The following is a 24,291-nucleotide window of genomic DNA, read 5'->3' as shown; positions in this document are numbered from 1 at the left end:
TATTCACCAGTGTTTAATATGTATAAAAATTTTTCTCATAAAACCGTATATGTTATTTTATATATTTTATACTTTTGTATTCAAACATAAAGATAATTCATAAATAATACTCAGAGCAGTATCTAATACCATAGTTATTGAAAATACTAAATGCTTTAATAAAATAATTCTGATTGTGTTACAATATAAAAACAATAAAAAATCAACCCAAAGTTGCAACTGATTAAACATATAAAATATGATATGTTTAGTTATTATGATTTTATAATGGTTCAATAAAACTTTTACTTTGACTCTGAATATAATGCATGTATGGAAATTTGTTATTTTCATATTTTTCTTTTATGGGGTGATGAGGTCATACCTAGATGGGCCCAGGTTGTGTTACTTGGTGTGCCGTGAAGGGTCTTTCCGGCAGTTCTTGGAACTCGATGTAGTGCTTGGGATTAAACTGCATCAACTGCATGCAAGTAACATTCATTACCTTCTTTAATATTGTTCCAGTCCCCATATAACCATATATTTTATTATATACAAAAACATACAATGATTTCTTTTTTTAAAAGCTGGAAGTAAGAAACATCCAGAGGTGCTCAGGTCTTACTTGTAAGTGTTGCAGTGATACTTCCTGGAGGTAGTCTGGAGACCAGATGCAGTGCCAGAGACTGAACCGTTCTTGACCATGCCATTGACAGAAACTTCACTCTTGTATTACCTTTCCATACTCACTGCATAGTCTTTGTAAGGTAACCACGTAGAAAATTATTAGTCTTTCAAGTTGCTCAAGGTATAAAATTCCACTCATGTCTTCATGTTTATAGCTTTTGGAAGATAAATGTTAATTTCTAATCATTCACTATATTTCTTTAATAAATGAAACATTAAAAAACCTATACATATAGTGTCTAGGAAAATAGTTCTAAGGGCTAAAGCACATATTTTGAATGTTGCTGACTCCAGATAAATTCTTTGCACTGTATATGCCATAAGTCTAATAACCAAAAGTGATTCCCAAGTACATAGTCAGAAGTGAACTCTGAACGCAGTCACATGTTAGCCCAAACAGCATAAAAAGTATTCAAGATTGGAGCCAGAGTGATAGCACAGTGGTAAAAAGGGCATTTGCCTTGCACGCAGCCGACCTAGGAGGAATCCGGGTTTGATTCCTGGCATCTCATATGGTTCCCCAAGTCTGACAGGAATGATTTCTGAGCCGGAGCCAGGAGTAACTCCTGAGCACTGCGGGATGTGGCCTCAAAACAAAACAAGAAAGTATTCAGAATATTAGCATATATAGAAAATCATATAGATATAAAAGTAGTTGCATACATACCTTACTTTAAATTCAAACACATTAAATACTTTTATAAAATAATTTGTTTAAATTTTATAAAAAACTACTTTAAACAATTATACTTTATTTTTATTTGGCTTTTAGCTCATCAAGGCTTCCTGCTGACTATATGCTTAAGAGACACCATCTCACACCACAGAGATTGGCATATATCACAAAGAATGAGAACAATCAGTGTTGGCAGGGATGTGGAGAGAAAGGAACTCTTATCCACTGCTGTTGGGGATGCCGTCTAGTCCAACCTCTATGGCAAGCGTTATGGAGATTCCTCCAAAATCTGGAAATTGAGCTCCCATTCGACCCAGCTATTCCACTCCTAGGGATATACCCTAGGAACACAAGAATACAATAGAAAAACCCCTTCCTCACACCTATATTTATTGCAGCACTATTCACAATAGCCAGGCTCTGGAAACAACCAAGATGCCCTTCAACAGACGAATGGCTAAAGAAACTGTGGTACATATATACAATGGAATATTATGCAGCCATCAGTAGAGATGAAGTCATGAAATTTTCCTATACATGGATGTACATGGAATCTATCATGCCGAGTGAAATAAATCAGAGGGAGAGAGAGACACACACAGAGAATAGTCTCACTCATCTATGGGTTTTAAGAAAAATAAAAGTCATCTTTGCAACAATCCTCAGAGACAATGAGAGGAGGGCTGGAACTTCCAGCTCACTTCATGAAGCTCACCACCAAGAGTGGTGAGTACAGTTATAGAAATAACTACACTGAGAACTACCATAACCAATGAATGAGGGAACTGGAAAGCCTGTCTAGAGTACAGGTGGGGGTGGGGTGGAATGGAGGGAGATTTGGGACATTGGTGGTGGGAATGTTGCACTGGTGAAGGGGGGTGTTCTTTACATGACTGAAACCTAATCACAATCATATTTGTAATCAAGATGTTTAAATAAAGATATTATTAAAAAAAAGTCAGCATAGGCCACAGTGGATCAAACTGCATGCAAGGCAAGTGATTTTCCCACTTTCCTAAATTTTTAGTCCTAATTTCTTCTATGCTCATCCCTCATTCCAAGAGTTAGCAAAATACTCTTGTGTTACATATTCTAAACATGCTTAATACTTGTGACTTTCTTTGCTTTGATCACACTGAAATTATGTTAGCCATTTTGCAAATTGTGTAATTTTTACAGAATGGATTCTAAAGTATTTATATAATACTCTAAATGCACTAAACTATATAAATGTGCAGTTAGGATAATTTTGATTTTATGGAAGTTAGGATTCAGTAACAATTATATTTTAATTAACAGAAAATGCCAAGATATATAATTTTAACAGAAATATACAAGACATTAAGGTGTAAGGCCATTGCAGCATAGTTTACTGAATTTATATATATATATATATATATATATATATATATTCATTGTTTAATAAAAATAAATTAAATACCAGTGGTATAGTTTTCAAGATTTGTATTTATCTTAAATTTTTTCTTAATGGGATAAATAAACATTAATTTACTATACATTTGGTTACATAGAAACATTAAGATTCATTACTCAATAAGAATACAGATTTTATCTATTTATCATTCTATTATTTATTTATTTATTTTAATTTGAGGGCCACACCTGGTGGTGCTCAGGGGTTACTCCTAGCTCAGCACTCAGGAATGACTCTTGGAAGGCTCTGGGAAACCTATGGGATGTTAAAAGATAGAACCTGGGTCGACTATCAATTGTGTGCAAGCCAAACTGTTCTCTCACTCCAGCTTCAGAATACAGATCATTTTTCCTTTTTTTATATTAACCAATGAAAATGTAGGTACTTATCTAAAGATATTGCAAGATAAACATATATTTTGTATTTATTTATATCGTTAGCCACACTATTCAGGAATAAAGCTTGCCATATCTCAATTGTGCCATATGGTACATTTTTCTAGTTTAAAAAAAGAAAAATTAGTTGGCTAGAGATATAGTATGTGTAATATAGGCACTTGTCATGCATGTGGCTGATACCAGTTTTATCTCTGAATTATATGTGATACCCAAAGCACCACTAGGAGTGATTCCTGAGTACAGAGCCAAGAGTATGGTGGGTATAGCCCAACAGAGTCAAGCCCCTGAGGAGGTGAGTGACAAAACAGCAACAAAAAACACTCATCTCAGACAAAATCAAACCTGAACTTCAATGCTGTGATTACTAAAATAGGCAGAAAAGACAAGAATAGGTTTGGGGAGAGTCTTCAAAGAACTGAAATGGAGGAATATTGGTGAAAACTTTAAGAGTCTGGTCTTGTCACAATATGTTACAACAATCAGTTAATAAGAATTTCTCATGTAAGTTTCACTGAAAATATCATGATATATATAAACATATATAGTTTCTCTAAATGTGGGTACTGTGTACAATAGTTTTGAGTGCTGTTTTAGTTTTTAATTCTGAAATTAAATTAAATAACAACTTTAATTAGAGAGGTAAAATATCTCCAGTAAAGCAATAAATAAAACCAACTAATTCTATAAATTATTTTTCTTATTTATAACATTTAAGCAACTAGGCACAAAGTTCATGAATATCACATTTGGATTATATTGAGAAGCTTCATTTTCTTCTTCAACAATTTATGAAGATAAAACTAAATACATAGTTCCCCCCTTTTAAAAGTTATTTTATTTTATTACATTACTTTATTGCTAGAGACATAATCATTGTATTAAATTTTTTCAATCTTATTTTTTTGAGGTCAATAAAGAAATTCAAGGCAACACATACTATTTCCTTGGTATCTCTTTTGCACATTAAACTAGTCCATTGGTTTCATCCTTTCTCTGAGGAATCAAAATATTGTTAATTTTTACAAGAACTCATAGCCATATGTATTTTAAATGTGTTTGTTTAGTCAATATATATTTATGAACTTCTATTGTTATGAATGCAGTGTATCGAAAATAATAGAATTATAGTGGCTAATCTAGAAATAGGCTGCATGAAGCCAAGAAGTTTAATGAGACTGCATCGCCCTTTGATGTACAAAATATGTTACTGGACACAGGGCTACAAAGGAAATGTACAGTCTTCTCAAGCATATTCAATAATATTGAAAAGTCAGAATTATTGGCTGAAATAGAGCAGTGACTAAAGAACACTTAGGTTAAAAAACCAGCAGGATGCTTTCTTTGCATACAGCCAAGCTGATTCCATCTCTAGCACTTCATATGGTTTCCAGAGGTGATGATCCCTGAGCACAGAATTAGGAGTAAGTGCTGAGCACAGTTGAGTGTAGAGCAGAAACAAAAACAAAAACAAAAAAATACTTATAAAGCAAACAAACAAATACAACACTTCCACATACTCAAAACAGCATGTGACAAATAATTTAAAAGGATGGTATTAAAATTCTGTTTACCGCATCAGTAAGAACTTAATAGATGAGGGCATGTGAAATTAAGTTTTGATTCATACTTATATCTTAAGACAGTAAGAATAACAACAGCGATTTGTTAACAATTTACATATACTGACATAGTAAACTGCATATGCTGAAAGAATGCATAGGTGCTTAGCTGTAATTAAGGTTATTTATGAAAGCATTCATTCTCAAAGCAAGAAAGTTAATAAGTAGACAGGTTAGAATGATCTCTGAAACATTATTGAACTAATTATATATATAGTATTTTTTCTCTTACACTCTGTTGCTAAATGCCCACTATTCTATGTTGCCATATGGAATGGAGTTAAGAATGGTATATGAGTGTTGCAGTTAGCATAGCTCAAATATAGTTAATAAATTCCTTAGAGTCAATAACTGCCACTCTTCTTTGAATTACAAGACAATGATCAAATTTATAACAAATCTTGATGGGAATGGAGTAGTAATGGGATGATTTTAAATTAGGTAATAACATTTATACACAACATGAATTTATTTAGTTCATTTATAAAATGAAATATGAGACTATAATGATAGTGCAGTGATAGAGTGATTGCCTTGCATATGGCTGTCTGGGGTTTGATCTCTGGTACACTGCATGGTTCCTGAGCCCACCATAAATGGTTTCTGAGTGTAACACCAGGAATAAACCCTGAGAACCACCAAGTATGGTTCTAATCCCCCAAAGAAATAAATGAATACATAAAATATTAAAAGATATGTTTAACATATTGCTTTGCTTCCCACTCTACATCTCATCATATTTTGAACTTCTAAGTCTTTTAATTTCCTTTATGCAGTAATACATTATTAAAATGTTCTTATTTGACTAGTTAATGAAATGTATGTATCTATAGAATTTACTTGAACAAGGTTTAACTATCAATGATACTCATCTATAAGAAAGAAGTTATTATTAGAGTTATTTTGATAACCATTTTAAGGAGAATTTATACCTTTAAGATGTGTATGCTGAAGTCACAGAAAAGATTGCTCAAGTATATGGATAAAACAAGGATATGGTACTTAATGAAATGAAGTCAAAAAGATAATTTCTCTTATTTGTGGAAATGTAAATAAAAATGGTCATAAGCAAAGACAAACTCCTAAAGAAGATATTGATTATTTCTATTGGAGAGGGGGAAAGTTGGGTGTGGTGGTCATGGTTTATGAAGAAGATTAAAATGGTACAAACTTTTAGTTACGGTAAAAGAAATAAACCATTTGCATTTTTAAATAATTTAAAGAACCATTTTTATCTCTATTATAGCATATGTTTCTGTGCTCAGGAGTTACCACAAGTACCATCAATAGTCACCCCTGAATCAGGAATAGTCTCAAGGACTTCTAAGGTGCTCCCCTATCCCTGAATCACCCTAAAACTTGCATAATAAAATAAGTAAGTCATGAGCCTGGAAAGATGCTGGCTCAGGGTTCAATACAGCACCATGTCACTTCCAAGACAGCCATAAATTATTCCTAACCATAGAATCAAGAGTAAATTCTGAACATCACTAGATGTGACCCCTCAAAAATAAAGTCAAAAGGATATAATGTACCGCACAGTGACTATAGTTATACTGACAGATTATTTGAAAGTTCTTGATAAGTATGTCATATAAAAACATTATGCATTGCCAGATATTTACAGAGTATTTCATAATGCATACAAATTTTGAATAATTATTATAAACATAAACTGGTATACATATAATTCATTAAAATGAAGCAAGTTTTAATGAATCATATATACCTTATCTCACGTTTATTCTTCATGCAATTAAAATCCATCAAAATGAAATAAAATAATAATCAGAAATAGAAGGAAACAATTTTTCAGTGCATAAATGACTCATCATAGTTACCAATATTTAGCTTCATAATTTATCTTTTCATATTATATTATAAAGTACAATGAATTTAAATGTCTAAAAATATATTAGTTGTGTTCCTTTCATTAACCATAGGGACCAGGGAAGTGTGTCAACATCCCTGACATGTGTGAGGTTCTGGGTTCAATCCTTGAAAATAAAAAATAATTCTTGATAAAATAATCTGAAGAAATTATGTTAACATACTTAAAAATTAGCTAGAAAGTTTTATTTGTATAAGAAAATATCCCTAAATTAAAAAATTTTAATACATAATTTTACAATCTGTAATATTGAATTAGCTAAATCTTTAAAAATGCATTGGCATTTGCTTATCCTTGTGTTTTATTTTGCACTTGAATTAAAAAAGTTGTTATTGCTCTTCTTGCAAATGTTTAGTTTTTGGTGCAATGATTGTAAATCAAAAGTTATTATAGTGACTTAGAATCATGTTGAAAGTTAGTAAATCTCTGGGATTTAAAGATCAGTAACAACTAATATGAAAAAATTTTTTAAAGTATTAACTGCTTATCATAACAGAGAGAGAACATTTTCATTTATTTCCTCTAATTCCATTTCTCTTCTTATTAAGTTTTCCTGAAGGAATAGTGAGAGGTTCAAGTAATGTTGCACAAGCTATCCAATAATAATGTTTCCTAGATTCATTCCCCTTTTATTTTCCTAACACATGTAATGAGCTGTTAGAAAGGGAGTAGCAGATTTTCAAATTGAGGTTAAATCTAGGGAAAAGCACAGATTAAATAAAAAGTCCAAAATTAAAGAAATGTCCAATTGAGAAATCACTAAAGCTTTTTTTAAAAAAAAAATATGCAGGTGATGGAGTAATAGTACCAGGTCAAGAGGACAGACCTTGGTTGAATCCCCGATGTCCCATATGGTCCCCCAAGCTAGGAGCGTTTTCTGAGCGCACATAGGAGTAACCCCTGAGCATCACTGGGTGTGGCACAAGAAAACAGACAAAAAATTTATCAGGTCAGACATTTGTTTTGCAGTTGGCTCACCTTGAATCGATGTCTGGCACACACACAAATGATCTACTAGACCCTCAAGGACAGCCAGGATTAAGCAATGAATAGCACCAGATATGACCCCAAAACAAAACAAAACAAAACAAAACAAAACAAAAATCTTCAAGGTTTATCGTATACAGTTGAGGAATATTATTTATAGTTTAGATATGTCATAGAAATTCTTATTATTAAGTTAACACAAATAATAAATAAAGGAGAGTTGTTTTACCAAAATTGTGTAAAAAAAAAGTAGAATTCCAGTAAAATATAACAGCTGCACTTTCAGAAAAATTTTCATTGTAAATGAAAGAAAGTTCTTGAAAATGAGTGAATTCTAGAAACAAGAGGTAATTTTGAAACAAATACCTTTCGTTTGTATTTAAGTTAAATAAAAACATTATTTTGAATGACAGAAAAGATATAAGGGCATGTAAGAAGTGCTAAAGAAGGGTTTGAAGTTTTAGAGAAAGTTTTCATAGTTTTAAAGAATCTGATGATTCTTGATTTCTAAATATTTTATTAATATATGTATTCATGTTTTTTATTGGACTTATAAAAGTATTCTCAATAAAGAAAATGTATTTATTTTCTCATTACAAGTACAAAGATAAATAAATCAGATAACTTAGTATTCTTGTGCACATTCATTAATCCCCTATTTTACAATGACACTTAATTTGAGCCAATAAAATTTCTTTAGTAACAAATGTTTCTTGGTTTTGCATCAAAAAAGAAATAAATGAATGGAAGCTAGCAGAAAGAATAGAAAAATAGGGTCAAGAAAAATAAAACATTTTTAATACTTTCCCATAATCAATATTATCTGTTTTAGCACCTGTTTCCAAAATGCCTCACCACTCCAAAAGAAAATTATGGTCTTTACTAAATCCTACAAAAATGAAAAACTCTAAACTAAACATTCATATTAATTTACACAAAAGGCAAAAGTACACAAAATATTACATTATAAATGGTATATAAAATAGTTTTTGTAATACAGTGACTCTAATCATTAATAGAAAAGACTATTTGTGGGGTTGGAGTGGTGGCGTAAGCAGTAAGGTGTCTACCTTGCCCACGCTAGCCTAGGATGGACCACAGTTTGATTCCCCCAGCATCCATATGGTCCCCCAAGCCAGGAGCGATTTCTGAGCTCATAGCCAGCACATAGCTAGGAATAACCCCTGGGCATCACCAGGTGTGGCCTAAACATCAAAAAAAAAAAAAAAGGAAAAAAGAAAAAAAAAGTATTTGTTATTAAATTTAATTAATTTATCCAGGCTTACTTCTATATGTTATCACAATTTGGTTTTTTTTTTCCATTGAGGGGCACTTAATGCAAGCTCTCTGCCAACTTATCATAAACTAATGAATATGGTGCAAATTATAGTCACTATCTACTCATAAACAAGTGGGTATTTTGAATAAATTAAAGAAATATTTAAATAGGTGTGTGAATCTCTGATGGTGGGTGTGGTGTCAAAACACTTTATGCCTAAAATTCTATTAACAGTATTGAAATAATGATGCTTAAATATAAATTAGACATAAAATTCATTATTTTTACTAAGTTCATCTACTTTAACATTTTAATATTAGATCAATCTTAGTTGTATTGTAATATCTCCCTGGAAACATAGTAATGATTTTTCACAATCATTATTTTATATTAAGATTAAAAATTCTTATAAAAACTATCATGTCAATGAGACAGAGAGGAAACAAAACTGATTACCAAAATATATTATTTTTAGAAGCAAATGTTATCATAGTTAAAGAAGCTAGCGAAAGCATCACATCTTCACAACTTGTAAACAGAGATGTAACCTGCTTTCTTTTTTTTTTTTTTTTTTTTTTTTTTTTTTTGGTTTTTGGGCCACACCCTGTGACGCTCAGGGGTTACTCCTAGCTATGCGCTCAGAAGTTGCTCCTGGCTTCTTGGGGGACCATATGGGACGCCGGGGGATCGAACCTCGGTCCGTCCTAGGCTAGCGCAGGCAAGGCAGGCACCTTACCTCCAGCACCACCGCCCGGCCCCTATGTAACCTGCTTTCTTGAAATGAAAATCTTCCCCTTCATTTTAATTCTGTAAAGCATATTTAAGTACTCATCTTTCTTTATTATATACTTATTATCACTTAATAATGATTCTAGAAGGGACAAATTGAATGATACATTTCAGATATTTATATCTTTAATTTACCTCAAATATCTCATTTTTACATAACAAGTAAATTACAAGGGCTTATGAAATTAAGTTATTAAAATGATTTTGTCCTGATAATATATTCTATAAAAAGCAAAATGAGAACGAATCACTTATTTTTCATTTTACTCATGTTGTATATTTATAAGATTAATTTCTTCACTGTGAGAATTTAAATGAACTATGTCCTTATTACTCAAATAACAAAATCAAACAAATAGAATGATAAAATAATTTGTGAATTCAGAAATAACAATTACACTCATATGGTTTACATGTGAATATTCTCAAAGTAAAGATTTGTTATTTCATCCATGGTCACCCACATTGTAGCTAGACAGAAGCAAAGAAAATCAGTACATAGACCTGCAAGTGTTATATTTGTTAAGAAAAATTCTTAATTTACAAAAGTGAATAATTTAGTATATATAAACTATGTATATACCCCACATATACATATAAGAGTAATTTATATATAAATGCATGAATATGTACATATCCACAGCAAATTACCTTTTACACATATTATTGCTTCTATTATTTTTAAATGTCACTTAATCTGAAAGCATTATAAAATTGGTGATATTTTAGTCTGCTCATCTGAATTTTCATTGATACTCAGTTTGAGCTACTTTATAAATGTTTATATTTAAAACAACAGAGCTCAAGTACAGAATTTTTTCATCATTGCCTCTCATCTAATCTCGAATCATCAAGTCATATGTCTCAAGTTTTAGTAATGTTTCCATTGTCATAGTCATTTATAAAATTTCACTGGCATAGCATAAATGCAAATAAATATATCTGTTTAAACAAAAAATATACTAAATAAATGAAAATAATATGCTGCAGTTGCTTAAAAATTCTTTTGTTCTTCAATTGCAATATCACTGTTTCTTAGTTTCAAACATAAATATCATACTTTAAGATACCAAACATTTAAGTAACATGCTTAATTAAGAAAGCACATTTCTTAACCTAGTCATCAAATTTTCCATTATCTTTTCCTATATTTTAATTTAAAGCATTGTGGTCATCATTATTACATATAAACATATGTTTTTGACATTTTGCAATTGGATAAAAATATGTAAACTTTTAAATAAAACCTAACTTCTCTAGGAATAATATTATATATTTGTAGATATATAATGTTAAATATATTACTGAATCAACTTGAGATTTCATTTTCAATTATTTTCCACTCACCATCTTGCATTTAAATTATGTAACAATCCATTTTACCATTTTAAAGTATGGTCATTTAATATTTTTAAATTTCATTAAATTATAACTTAGATTTGTCTTACATGGATCAGCTTCGATTGAATTTACTATAACTACATTAGTGGTTTTTCTGAAAAAATTGTAATTTTTTTTCTGAAATGAAAACTTAAATACCATTAATACCTACAGTACTTTGAGAAGACACATCTGGTATTAAATATGAAATTATTTTAGGCAATACTAATACATGTCCAAAGAAGTGGCCTAGTCCAGGGGTAAAACAAAACACTATGGAAGCAAAAAAAAAACAGTTTCATTTGATACAAAATTCCATTCTCATATAATTTATTTCCCTAAATAAATTTATTATTTATTCAGAAGTAAATTTCTCTCTATATTCAACTGTCTTACATTCCTCAATTCATAAATAAAATATAAACATATTTATCAAGTCAAGTAATCTGCTGTGGTTATGACACTCAATTTCAAATATCAAAAGCACCAGAGTAATTGAGATTGTACTTTAACCTGATTTGTATGTGTTAAATGAATGTGTGCCTACTTATTAAAGAAATGACAGTTCATCAGAAGTATGTAGCTTTTCGGTTGTAGTTTTGACTATTCGTATGCTTTCTACTGTGCACCAATTTATTTTAATAGGATGAATATGAGCATAATAAGTCCTTATTTTAAAGGGACTTTAGGATCCTGATTAAAGTCATATTAAAAGTAAATAATAACTTCCAAGAAGAGAAAGATAGCAAACAAAATGATGACAGTGATGATCAAAAGAATAAAATAACTAAAATTTGATTCATGTTAAAGCAAAATAAAAATTAATTAACAGAATGACACCATATTTAAAAGTGGGCCTAATCCTCTTGCATAAAAAGTGGTGCATTCATTAATATCTTGATAGTAATATTGAATCATTTACATGAAATCTTTTTCGTGTAAAGTAATTCCAAAATAATTCTTCAATTAAGTTTAACGTACAATGTAGCAAATGCAACTGCAGCTCTGAAAAGGGTGCATTTTTCTATTACCATACTTGTGTTTTCTATTTCATGCACCTTGTATGGATATGTATGTATGATTAATAAAAATGCATACATATGTATGTATGTCTAAAAGACATATCTCTCTATATAATTAGAATAAATATACGTATTCTCTTCTAGACATTATTTTTTCAATATAAATCTTTAGGTTTTTTATACCAGTTGCACAACATTAGAAGCTGAATATTTTTATGAAAAATTTGATGTAAGGCATTAGTAACTTGTGGAGAATTACATTCAACACATAATCATTTCTATTAAGAGCGGTTTGAAGAAACACAAGCAAAGAAACTCACTTTTTAAATTTGTTTTTACAGAGACTGTGGATCACCCGAACTCTGCTGCCCCCTATTGGCAGTATTAGATAAATTCCTGCCTACAACTGTGTATTTAGTTTTCTCTACAAACAAGATATTGGCACCTTAAAATCCAATTTTCTTTGGTTTTTCTCACTTATAAATGACTCATATCTTGTCTTATTATCTAAATAATTTTCCAATATTACCTTAATTTTATACAGAAAGAAAAACTGTGTTGGTACCTCATACCTTATCAATTCAAGCGTGACTGGTCAGTAGTTGTGAGACTAGTCAAACTTCACAACTTTCATTAGCACATTCTCCCAGTCAAACTGGCACCAATGCCTTGGATTTTCATAGGGCCATGTGTGATTGCAAATTTAGTTCACATTAAGAATAACAATTTCAATTTTCTTATACTGCATGTCATTTACTATATTAAGCTGAGTGCAACATTATCCACCTCCTCCTAATCAAAGCCCATTATTCTTAGCAACCTCTTTACTGTGTCTTCTCCCAATTAAATGTTATATAGGAAATATGGTGCATCACTAAGATACTAAGTTTGGAATTTATAATTAACACGCAAATAAAAATCAGGTTTTTTTTTTTAATTCCCCAGGATATCCTGGTATGGGATGGAGGTGGTGGGTTATCTGATGTATCAATCTCACAGTGCATCAAAATTGTTTTTAAGCTAGCTTTCTATATAATAAGTGAAAGAAATATTTTTAATGAGAGGAGAAAAGGCATGGCATAGCTGAAGTTAAGGTTCAAGCTTTGTATCCTCTATATATAATATATTATGTTTTTCAAAAACTTTTTATTAGGAAAGCTATACCAGACGCATAATCACTATACAATGATTAAACATTACCTTTACAATTTATAATCACTGAAATTACAGAATAAATATATGCACATTTCTTTTGAATCTTTGAGTGTGAGAAGACATTAAAAGTGCTTCCTACAAAGCTGTTAGTGATATATACCCAGTTGTTTTTATGTGTTTTTAATATTATATATATATATAAGAAAGTGCAGATGTTCTCCAAAAAATCTTGGCATCACAAAATGAAGTGTCACAAAGAGGGTACACATCCGAAGATGTATGCTTCCAATTGTTAAACCACCAGGCCTCCAGTTCAGAAGGATCCAGACTAGTATGTGACTTCTCTTAGAATAGTAGGAAAAAAATATGTGAGCTGTACATTAAGAATAAAGAGAAGGTGGTAATATAGAGTGGAAATGAATGGATCAAACCCAAACAAATTAGATTGGGGTAAATGAAAAAGGCGTGTGTGTGTGTGTGTGTGTGTGTGTGTGTGTGTGTGTATGGGTTCCTGTGTGTGCCTGCACCTGGAGGAAGAGGCTGCAGGTGGAGGGTCTGAACTGTGCATGGATTTGGGATTCGCATGGATATGTGTTTGAAAGACAAGAGTGGGTGAGAGAACATTCGAGCAAGACCCGCCCCCTCCCTCCCCTTCTTGCAGTTTCCAGGCATGCAGCAAACTGCAGTGTTAATACATGTACAGAATCTGTGCCATGATGAGAAGAGGAAAGAAAGCCACAAATGTCAATTTTCTCCCCCCACCCCCACCATCAAACAAAACTACAACTAAAAACAATTAATTTACCGAAAATAAAGACACGCAGAATTTTACTTAATTAGGATCAATACAATGATCCCCATTATACCTTATACATGGCACAGTCAAAGTCTCAAGTTTCAGTATAAAAAATAATGATAACATTTGCTGGCAAAAGTCTGCGAAGGCACTTCATTGATTAATGATCTGAGTATGGCCCTTCCTCCAAATCACATAAGAGAGGGAAGAGCATACATCTGTATTTTCTAGTTATCATGCGATTTTGAGTTCCTTTCAGGGCAGAGAAGTTTGTGAGAATGGAGTTATTGGGACAAATATAAAGGGAGAGAGGGGTATATTTCTTTTTACTTTTTCATTGTGGGGGAATACACAGATTTTTTTTTCTTTTTTTCTGTTAGAACCTATATGTTGTTTTCTCCAAGACTTCGAGGTAATCCGGCTTGGTTTGAAGTTTGGCCCTTAACTCGAGGTAATCACTTTTTTGGGTTGGGTGGTCTGTGAAGCCCTTTCCAGCCGAAAAGAGAAGGGTTTCTTTGATCCTGGCATCCTGCTGCAAGTCTGGGTATTGCATGCCAGGAGGATGGACATGCAGTTCCTTTAACTTGGGCACTGTGCCATAAAGACAGTCCACAAAACCCACTGTGCAGGTGGCCGGCTGTGGTCTCTCTCGGTCTCGTAGCATACTGCCACCACCACAACCTCCCCCAGGAGGGAACAGCACCACCCCGCCATTCTTCTCATGGTGACGGAACCCAGTCAAGTCTCCTCCAGGTCCTGCCACGACCCCTGCAAGCCCACCCCCTACTGGGTGGTGAGGGTGATGGTGATTGACTGTTACTATAGTGTTGAGCTGGGAGCTGGACACTGCCAGGGCCCACTCTTTTTCTTTCTCCAGCAAGGTCCGGTAGTTGCTGTGGTTCTCCTTGGGTGTCTCTGTGAACTGCTCACTGCCTAGGAGAACCTCGCCCATTCCTGGTGGCTGTGCCCCAGGACCACCCCGCTCCGCCGTGCTGGCCTCCTGGAGTGCGGTGACAGCTGCTTCTTCCTCCTCGCGAGGCTTGTATATGGGATTGTTACACATCTGGGTAACAGGATGGGGGATGTACTCGTATACATGACCCACAGGAGGGGCCTTGTCAGGGGAAGAGAGAGTTGGTCGGCCTCCACCCCCACTTCCACCTCCACCTCCTCCGCCATCCTCAAACAGCCGATGGCATTGCATCTGGATGCCAGTAAGGTCCACACCTTCCTGCCTCTTGCTCCTGAAGGGGAGCTTCTTTCGGCGCCTTCGAAGAACATATGCAAAGAGGCCAGCAGCCACAAAGACGGCTGAGAAAAACAGAACTAGTAGGCTGAGGATAAGCACAGACAGTGGCACCGGCCCCCCCGGAGGAGAGAATTCATAAGGAGGTGCACTTGTTGGTCCCCCAGCCAGGTGAGAATCTCCCGGCTGAGCTGGGGATACTCCAACAGGTACAGCATGCAGCATCTCTGGGCAGAGAACCTCCAGTTCGACATTGCGGACATCCCGGTGGGTGAGGTTCTCGGGGCTTCGGCAAAGCACATCGCCCACCACGCTGACCGAACTGATGGTCTCGATCCATTGTTTGAAGGGGACTAAGTCACAGGTACAGTCCCACGGATTCTCGTTGAGGTCTATCTGGACGATGGCATTCAAGTGTTCGAGGACACCAGCCACAGGAAGGTAGAGGAAGTAGTTCTTCCTTAAGTTGAGCCGGGCCAGAGAGGTGCCTGCAAAGGCGTCTGTTGGCAGGGTCCTCAACAAGTTATTGTTGAGGAAGAGGAGCTTCAAATTGGGCATGAGGCTGAAGGCTGCGGGCTGGATTTCCCGGATGACGTTGAACTCAAAGTATAAGTAGTGCAAACTCTGGAGGCCTCGAAACATGCCTGGGGTCAACCTCTCAATATCATTGCCATTGAGAAAGAGGCTCTTTAGGTTAGGCAGGTTGATGAAAGCGCCATCCTGGACATAGGAAATACGATTGTTTCCCAAATGTAAGAGATCCAAGGAAGAGAAATTCCAAAAGTCAGAGCGGTATATTTTTTGAATCAGATTGCTACTAAGGTACAGTTTCTTGGCATTCAGTGGCCTTGGAAGAAGTTCAGAAATGTTATTAAATCCTCGTTCCTTGCAGTTGACAGTCAAGCCGAGGTCATTGATATGCAAATTGCAGGTGCACCCAGTAGGGCATATAATGGGGATAGGTGGTCTAGTTTGATAAGGGGCAATGGGAGGTTGGTTTGGACCAGGATATAAAGCTTGGGATGTGGAGGGTGGCCTGGGTGTTCTGGGCTGTTTAGTGGGTTTGGGTTGTTTATTTGAGGATTTATATTCAACAGATGAAGCAGTAAAATGAACAGAAGACAACATTGAAGAAGGCTTCGTGGGCCATGCATTCTCCTTGCCTGATGATAGGTGGGGGATCCCCAAACTAGCCTCCACCTCAGAATCAGACAACAATGGGCATAGTTCTGTCTTCCTGATTTCTCGTAGATCCTTTCCATGGAAATGGAAAGGTGTTTCACATGTGATATCTCCCACCAGGGCTGTATAAGGAATTCGCTCCAGCCAACTCTTCAATTGTACAATCTCACAGGTACAGTTCCAGGGATTTTCTTCCAGCTGGAGCTCCATGAGGCTTCTGCCAATGTGGTCTAACATTCCTCTATAAAAAAGAACCTTTAACCTATTTCCACGAAGGTCCAAATGGGTTAAGGATACGGCCTTAAATAAGTTGGTTGGAAGCATGGGAATAAGATTATCATTTAAAATCAGAACCCTCAATTTGCTTAGGTTCCGAAATGCACCACTATCAATACGTTTAATGACATTATAGTCTGCCTGTAGGTATTCCAGACTTTCTAAGCCAAGGAAAGTGTCATTTCTGAAAACATCTAGTTTGTTTTCGTGTAGGTAGAGCCTCTTTAAAATCTTAAGGCCATTGAAAGCTCCGGTTTGAATGTCCTGTAATGCATTGTTTCCAAGGTTAATGGACACGGCATTATTCAAATGAAGAAAACTGTTGGTATACAATTTTCTCATGGAATTTCTCTGTAGATACAGTTTAAAAGGTCTTGACCAGAATTCTGTGATCTGACTCACATTTGTAAATCCTTTACTGTCACAATGTATGTGAAAGAGGCTTTCTTTAACTTCACAGTAGCATGGATCGAAACAGGGCTCATCTATTTCCTCCGAGTCCTCTATCAAGGGAATTGGGGTAGTCCATCCTAGAGCAATTGTGCTTAGAAGAATTATCCACAACATCCTCCCTCTGTGAAGCATCTCAGCTATGGAAGATTTCATCTTTTGTGGCTGATTACAAAACTGCAACAGAAATAAAGATGCAGATTTTTAGCTTTTAGTCATAGGTACTGCTCTACTTAGCTCCTACATATGGAGCTTTTAAAGCATGATTAAAAACTCTAGCAGTTGTTGAATTGACACTAAGAATGACCTTTCAGCATGCTTAATATGCTATTTTTAATGCAAAGGACTCAAATATTTTACCACGTGATTACATTTTCCTGAACCAAGTCATACTTGGTAAAGTCTATACCATACAAACGAGGGCAGGCATCATGTAGTTTTTTCTAGCAAATAAAGAAACTAATATTCCTTTATTTATACTGGTACAAGAATATTTCTTATATTTATGCAGAGTGAGAACAAATGGTAGTGATTTGACTAGTACACCTGTTTACCTCTTAAACTCCACAACGATATTAGAAATGCCCATTACAGATTTGAATGGAAGACTAATGGAAATAAATGTTCATTAAAATGTTGCAATTCATGTTGATTTAAGAAAAAATTGTTATTTTATAGTAAAAAAATGTAAAAGATATGACATTTGTCAAAGTCATGAAATTTATAAACCCATTGACAAATATTCCTTGGTGAGAAGTAGAAGATGATTTATATTTCAGGAAAACAAGATTTCTTTTAAGAAATCATTACAGCCTACTTAATTACAGTGTGTGTTCATTACCTCTTCTATTACTCACTTTTACCTAAAAACAGATTATTAATATCCCATTTAAATAAGATCTACAATTTTGAGACATTTTTCTAATTAAGTACTTTAGGGGTGAATAGTTTTTCTAAAGAAACCAGTGTATGAAGCAGAGGCAAATACAGAGGTAACTTAAAGATGCTGAACCTGGTAGTGCCTGTATTAAAACGATTGGCAGAGCTTTGTATGGAAGGTATATCTCTGCATTCCAGATCAACTGAGGAACCCTATAAAGAAGCTGAAAGGCAAAATCTCAGAGGACAAATGGAAAGTTAAAATCAGGAAAGTGAAAAATATTAATCATTACTTATGGAAAAATGATCTATGATAAGGAAAAAAATTAAAAAATCAGAAAATTAAGAGTACTGACCTAATATAAAAAAGCCTTCTTCTGTGGCTCTCTTTTCTTGTCTAATATTATTTCAGTATATGAAAATGCACATGTAACCAAATTTTAATAAAGCGCTTTTATTAGTGTCCTTATTAAGTCTGTGAAATATCAATCAAAAATTTTTATAACAATAAAAGCAAATCTTATCCTTAGCTTATTTTCTTTTCATACGTGGACACATACATTAAGGAAATATTTCATTAACCTTCTAACTTTAGCACAATGAGCTAATTTAGAGGGCGAATGAAAAGAATACATCTTCACATTCAGCTTGCATATAGTGCAGACAGCTGTAAGGAAAGAATCCATGAGAAAGCGAAGAGAAATCCGCCTCATGCAGGCAAGACTCAATTTTTAGAAACAATTAAATTAAGTGGGGGGAGAAGAGAAAGCAGAGGAGGCTCCATTGCACTATCAGTCAGTTTCCATTTAAAATATTAAAATTTTAGGTTCTTTCACCCTCAGCAGTCACAATTTTTTCTTTATTTTTAGTTTTCTGTGTTTTAAGCAAGAAAGGCTCAAAAGGTCTTGGACTTACCTATTTTGCAGATTTTTTTTAAAGCACTGAGATTACAAAAAATGATTTAAATATAAGGATTTCTCTTGCTTTCCCTCCCTTCCTTTTTGCTGAAGCTAAAGCAAAAGGGATAATTAAAAAAAGGGGGGGAGTGGTGGAGGGAGAGTCTAAGAGGGGGGAAAAAAGCAGCAAGCTTGAGACGTGCAGGGAATGCAATGGGCCTTTCAATGGGCTTCTTCAGGATGCAGAACAACTGCTTGGCACACTCAGTGAAGAAGGGGAGACTGGGCTGCAGCAGGTTTGTAGCCTCGCAACCACAATCACAGAGCCGCTGCTGTGGCTTTTTGGGGTACCGGCATGGGAAGATGCAGGGAGGATGCAGGGAGGATGCAGGGAGGAGAGGAGGCTCAGCTATAGGACCTAAGCACAGGCTTCTTTTGTCCTGATTTTTCTTGCCTCTTTTTAATATTTACTTTATGATCGAGCTTTTCTTCTTCATGAAAATAAGCTCCAGGAAGAATGACTGCTTATCAGGAAGGATCTCAGGGGAATCCTGACACTTCAGTGTGTGTCTGTGTGTATGTGTGTGTCTGTGTGTGTTTGTGTGTGTGTGTGTTTTAGGAAGGGAAGTGAAGGAAGAATACTCAGCCTAGGGTCAAGCATGATCACTAGGAAGTCCTGACTATTCAGTGTGCATGGTGTGTGTGTATGTGTGTGTGTGTGTGTCTGTTGTGTGTGTGTGTGTGCATTTTAAAGCAGACAAAAAAGTGAAGGATCCTGATGACCAATTGTCAAAATAAGAATACTAAGAGGCCAAGAGACTAAGCTATAAGAAACATTCCTTTGGTGGGAAAGGTGGAAAAGTGAGGGGAGGAGTGTAATCGTTTAATAATTTTTATAAACTCTCAAGGAAACTGGGGGACTAAATACTTTGCTCTAGTTCTCTATTTCTCTTGCTAGTGCAAATGGTTTGAAAACTAACACTTTCTTTCAGAATGATTTTTTTTGCAGCCGCAGCAGATAACTCTTCTCCTAGACTGAGATGAAAGGAAATTTAAGTGCTTAAGGCAAAAGAGTACAATATAGATGATACTGCTTGAGTATCCTGAATAAGGAAGAGCTGAGACAGTCTGAGCCACTTGGACCCAGTTTCTCCTGCATTTTGTTTCGATCTCTTTGCACCAGGAATCCTTTTTCGTGCTGCAGCTCAAAGCTTTCAATATTCTTGGATTCAACAGCTATGGGTTTGCTTCCACACTTTAAAAATCGGAGACAAACCAGTGCTCTGTATGGATTCAAAGACTACTTGAGTAACAATAGCAAATTCAATTTTTTTCTATTGAGAAAGATAGGGGAGTGAGATTTTAGGGACCTTCTATTTCTTTCTTATTCTCTCTTCCTATCTTTGCTTTTGCTTTCTTTAATTACCCCACAAATATTTCTCCAAGATTTGTTTGTGGGGGGAATAATGATAGGGAGTGGTGAGGGTGAGGATAGTTCAGTGAAAAGGAACCACCAGATCCTGTTTCACAGGGACCCTCAATAGAAGACAATCAATCAAGGCTCACCTAAAAGCTCTAATGTCCTACTTGGTGGGGAAAGCACAGCTTGGTGGGGAGTCTGGAGAAAGGCAGGAATAAATGAGTGTAGTCAGCAAGAACTGAGCATCATGGAGGCATACTCTCTCCCAAACACAAAGGCACCCCCCACAAAGCCTTGTACCCAGGAATCCTCCTACCAACTAATGAGATCAGAAGGGACTTTACTGTTCCCTTAAAGAATTGGCCTGAGTCTTAGTTACCCAAAGGTTTAAAGCTGCCAGTAGAGGGGGCTTTCCCTGAAAGCGCTTTTATACCGAAAGAGAGAGTGAGAGAGACAGTGAGAGTGAGAGAGACAGACACAGAGATAGAGACAGAGAGATAGGAAGAGAAGAAGAAAGGAAGAAAGAGAGAGGAAGGGAGAAGGAAGAGAGAGGGAAAGAGGAAGAAAGAGAGGAAGAGATGAGACAGAGACAAAAATGAGACAGAGACAGCGGGACAGAGATAGAGATAATACATTTTTAGAAGAAAAGCAGTTTGTGTAATATATATATATACACATATATATATCCATCAAAACTATAAATAAGTCATCCAACTCAAAGCATTTTTTTAAAACCTCCCTTAAGCAATTTGTGTGACCACATATGTGTCACTGTTTCCCCATATCTAACACTGGAGCTAGAGATCCAAGACTAACTAAACTGAAGGGCAGGGCAGTATTCTCAAACATTCTGCAACCTCAATAGTCCAGACCCACCCTCTTGTGCAGACAGGGCGCATCAGTGAAGCAGAGGAACAAGGGAAGCAGCCTTATCTCCTTCACCAACTGCCTCTGCCCCCCTCATTCCCCACATCACCTTCTGCAACCAACCTATGGAAGCAGGGACTGTTCAGTGCCTCTTTTGCAAACCTTTCATTTGCATTGGGTAGAATCTTGGGAAACTAAAGGTTTATCTGAGCCTCCCAATTACTGTAAATAACCCTCTGGGCAATTCGTATTGTCTTTTCTCTCTGACTACAAATCTCCCAGTTCTTGACTCTGACCAAGTTCTAAAGGTTATGCTTCCCTCTCCCTTTCTTTATCTCAGTAGAGATATCTTGTGTACAAGCTTCAAAAGTTGAGGCTGTAGGGCCCTTTTAGTCTAACTGGGAGCTCCGGGCACCATTTATTTTTCTACAGAGCACAAGAAGCTCTTTCTCCCCACTGTGCCCCCTCCCCATCTCCTCTTTTTCCTACGCCTCATCTCTAAGTTGGCTCATCTATTCAGATATGAGATTAAATATTCCAATATGGTAGCAAAGGATCTCTTCCAGAACAAATAATTGAAATGCTGCATCATTCATTTTCTGAAAAGCTCTGAGCCATCTCCAGATTATTTTCTCATCCGCTGCTGTCCCCCACGAAACACACAATGGTTCTGTGCAGAAACTGGGGGAAAAAATTCTTTGGGGTTTAAATTTCGGGTCATTTTCCTTCCATCATTTGCTCAGCCAGAAAGATCCGCTATGGGAAGGGGGAGGGGCTCTTTTGTGGGTTCCCTGGCCTATTTGTTGGGGGTCACGATTTCCTCTCCCCCCCAAAAAAGGGGGCCCGCGGGTCCAGCACCAACCCTCCCTCCTATTGTCCTTCCAGTTAACTCATTCGGTTAAGTCAATGCCCAAAGCCCCTAGCACCTGGCACTGCACGGAAGCCACCGCAGCCGGCCACGCTCTACCAAGCCAACCCTTCCAAGCAAGCAAGCAAGCAGCGCAACCTGGTTTCCAACGGGCACAGTAAGCAAGGATGGCGGCCAGTACCTAGAGGTGCCCAGAGCGCAGGGAGCTCCGGCTTCGGCTCCGAGGGCTTCCCAGCTGGCCATGCAAACTCTCTGCGAGGCCCAACGACATCCATCGCGGGGTACCCTGCGGTTTCTCCTCCTCCGGTCGCCAACTTTCCGAAAAGCCACCGAATCACGCCCGGGCTCGTGGGCAGCGTCTCCACCTTGGAGACTCGCAGGGAAATGGTCGCTGCATAGCGATGATGGGAGAGCTCGGCGCGCACCTACGCGCGGAGCCCACGGACACGGCCCCCCCAGCCCGGCAGGGGTACCCCACCACTCGGGTTGTGGACTTCAGATCCCCGGGCTTGCTTTCCATTCGGCGGCCAGCTCAGAGGTGCCCCGGGAGCCCAGCGCGGCTCGGGTTCGGTTCGGTTCGGCTTGGCGTCTGGGGCTCTCCAGCGCTTTGCTTTTTTTCTGGCCGGCTTCCTCTCCGCGCACCCCCAGCTCCAGGCCTCCTCCGGACCTAGGAGAGGGGATTAGCCCTCGGCTTCTCCCGGTGTCTCTGCTCCTCCTGACCCTTCCGGGAGATACGGGGTGGGGGTGCACGGCGAGAAGAAGGGGGTGGAGAGGGGGAGCAAGGGGGAGACCAGATCCCAGATTCCAGCATTGGGCAGATGGCAATGGGCGGGGGGGGGTAGAGGAAGGAGAGCGGGGGAGGGTGGGGAGGAGAGAGAGAGAGAGAGAGAAAGAGAGAGAGAGAGAGAGAGAGAGAGAGAGAGAGAGAGAGAGAGAGAGAGGGAGGGAGAGAGAGAGAGGGAGAGAGAGAGAGAGAGAGAGAGAGAGAGAGAGAGAGAGAGAGAGAGAGAGAGAGAGAGAGAGAGAGAGAGAGAGAGAGAGAGAGAGAGAGAGAGAGAGAGAACACAACAGTATGATTGCATCCACCGAATCCCACTTGGATTTAAGGGGATTTCGGGCAAAGCACGGAGGTGAAGGGACCAGGTTGGCAGAGCGTGGCAGCGAGTGTCCAGGCGCCCCCAGTTTACCCGGAGAGGGTGAGGGCGGGGCAGGGGCCCCGGAACCCTCTCCAGGCCGCCAAGACGCTGCGAACCGCGTATCATCATCATCATCATCATCACCATCATCATCATCCTGGCCGGACTGGCCCTGCCAGAAAGCCCCGCTCGGCTGGCTCGGAAAGAACTCGAATCGGAGGGCGGGTTACTTACCGCTGCCTGCACCCCAAGCTTGCAGGAGAGCCAGACCAGGCAGTGAGCGTCCCCCGCGAGAAGAAACGTCGGGCTGGAACCCGAACCTGTCAGCTGCCCCCAAAAGCCTCCGCGAGGGAGCGGCGCTCCGGAGCCAACAGATGGGCCCCAAGCCCCAAGCCGAGCCTTGGCCAGCGGGGGCCCCCCGCTCTGCGCCCGGCCGGCCCCCCTCCGCGCCCACGGTGGGAATCCGCCGCCGCAGTCCGCCCGCCGCGCATCAGGCAGAGCTGGTTTAGGAAGCAATTGCTCTCTCTCTCTCTCTCTCTCTCTCTCTCTCTCTCTCTCTCTCTCTCTCTCTCTCTCTCTCTCTCTCTCTCTCTCTCTCTCTCTCTCTCTCTCTCTCTCTCTCTCTCTCTCTTCTCTCTCCTTCCTCTCTCCTCTCTCCCTCCCTCCTCCCCTCTATCTCTTCTTCCCCCCCCCCCTCTCTTTCTCTCCCCTTCCCCCCTTTCTCCCCTTTTCTTCTTTATCGGTCGCAATCTGGCAGTTTTACAAAGAAAATCCCTGTTCAATCAAGTGACAGGAAGCCAGCAGGCCCTGGATAGATTTTAACTTTATTTGCACACTAGAAATGACTGGAAAATTACCGTCCCCAGCCTGGAGGGGTGGGAGGATGAAGAGGCGGTGTGTGTGGGGGGGGAGGGCTTTTTTTTTTTTGGTGGGGGCGTGATGACATTAAAAGCATCTGAGCTGTATGGGTGGGTGGTA

General features: G+C 37.6%; 1 protein-coding gene across 4 annotated transcripts; it reads right to left on the bottom strand.

The window, feature by feature from the left end:
* Nucleotides 1–13,268: 13,268 nt before the first annotated feature.
* On the bottom strand, nt 13,269–23,812 carry SLITRK3 (SLIT and NTRK like family member 3). 4 transcript variants are annotated; one of them, XM_049774444.1, is made up of 2 exons: nt 23,548–23,812; nt 13,269–17,424 (listed from the first exon to the last, which is right to left on the bottom strand). In XM_049774444.1, the coding sequence occupies exon 2, from the start codon at nt 17,401–17,403 to the stop codon at nt 14,470–14,472; it is 2,934 nt and encodes a 977-aa protein (XP_049630401.1). In that variant the 5' UTR covers nt 17,404–17,424; nt 23,548–23,812; the 3' UTR covers nt 13,269–14,469. The 4 variants fall into 4 exon arrangements, 3 of the variants coding, with proteins under 3 accessions (XP_049630401.1, XP_049630400.1, XP_049630399.1); XM_049774443.1 differs by lacking the exon at nt 23,548–23,812 and adding an exon at nt 22,359–22,962; XM_049774442.1 differs by lacking the exon at nt 23,548–23,812 and adding an exon at nt 20,589–20,837.
* Nucleotides 23,813–24,291: the final 479 nt, after the last annotated feature.

The sequence above is a fragment of the Suncus etruscus genome, chromosome 6 (genome assembly GCF_024139225.1).
Source record: "Suncus etruscus isolate mSunEtr1 chromosome 6, mSunEtr1.pri.cur, whole genome shotgun sequence".
Classification (NCBI taxonomy): Eukaryota; Metazoa; Chordata; class Mammalia; order Eulipotyphla; family Soricidae; genus Suncus; species Suncus etruscus.
The sequence above is the reverse complement of the archived record's forward strand: the minus strand, read 5'-3'. Positions and strand labels throughout refer to the sequence as shown.

What these genes read in the sequence shown, in the direction of transcription:
- SLITRK3 (XM_049774444.1), bottom strand. Translation starts at nt 17,403, where the DNA reads ATGAAATCTTCCATAGCTGAGATGCTTCACAGAGGGAGGATGTTGTGG.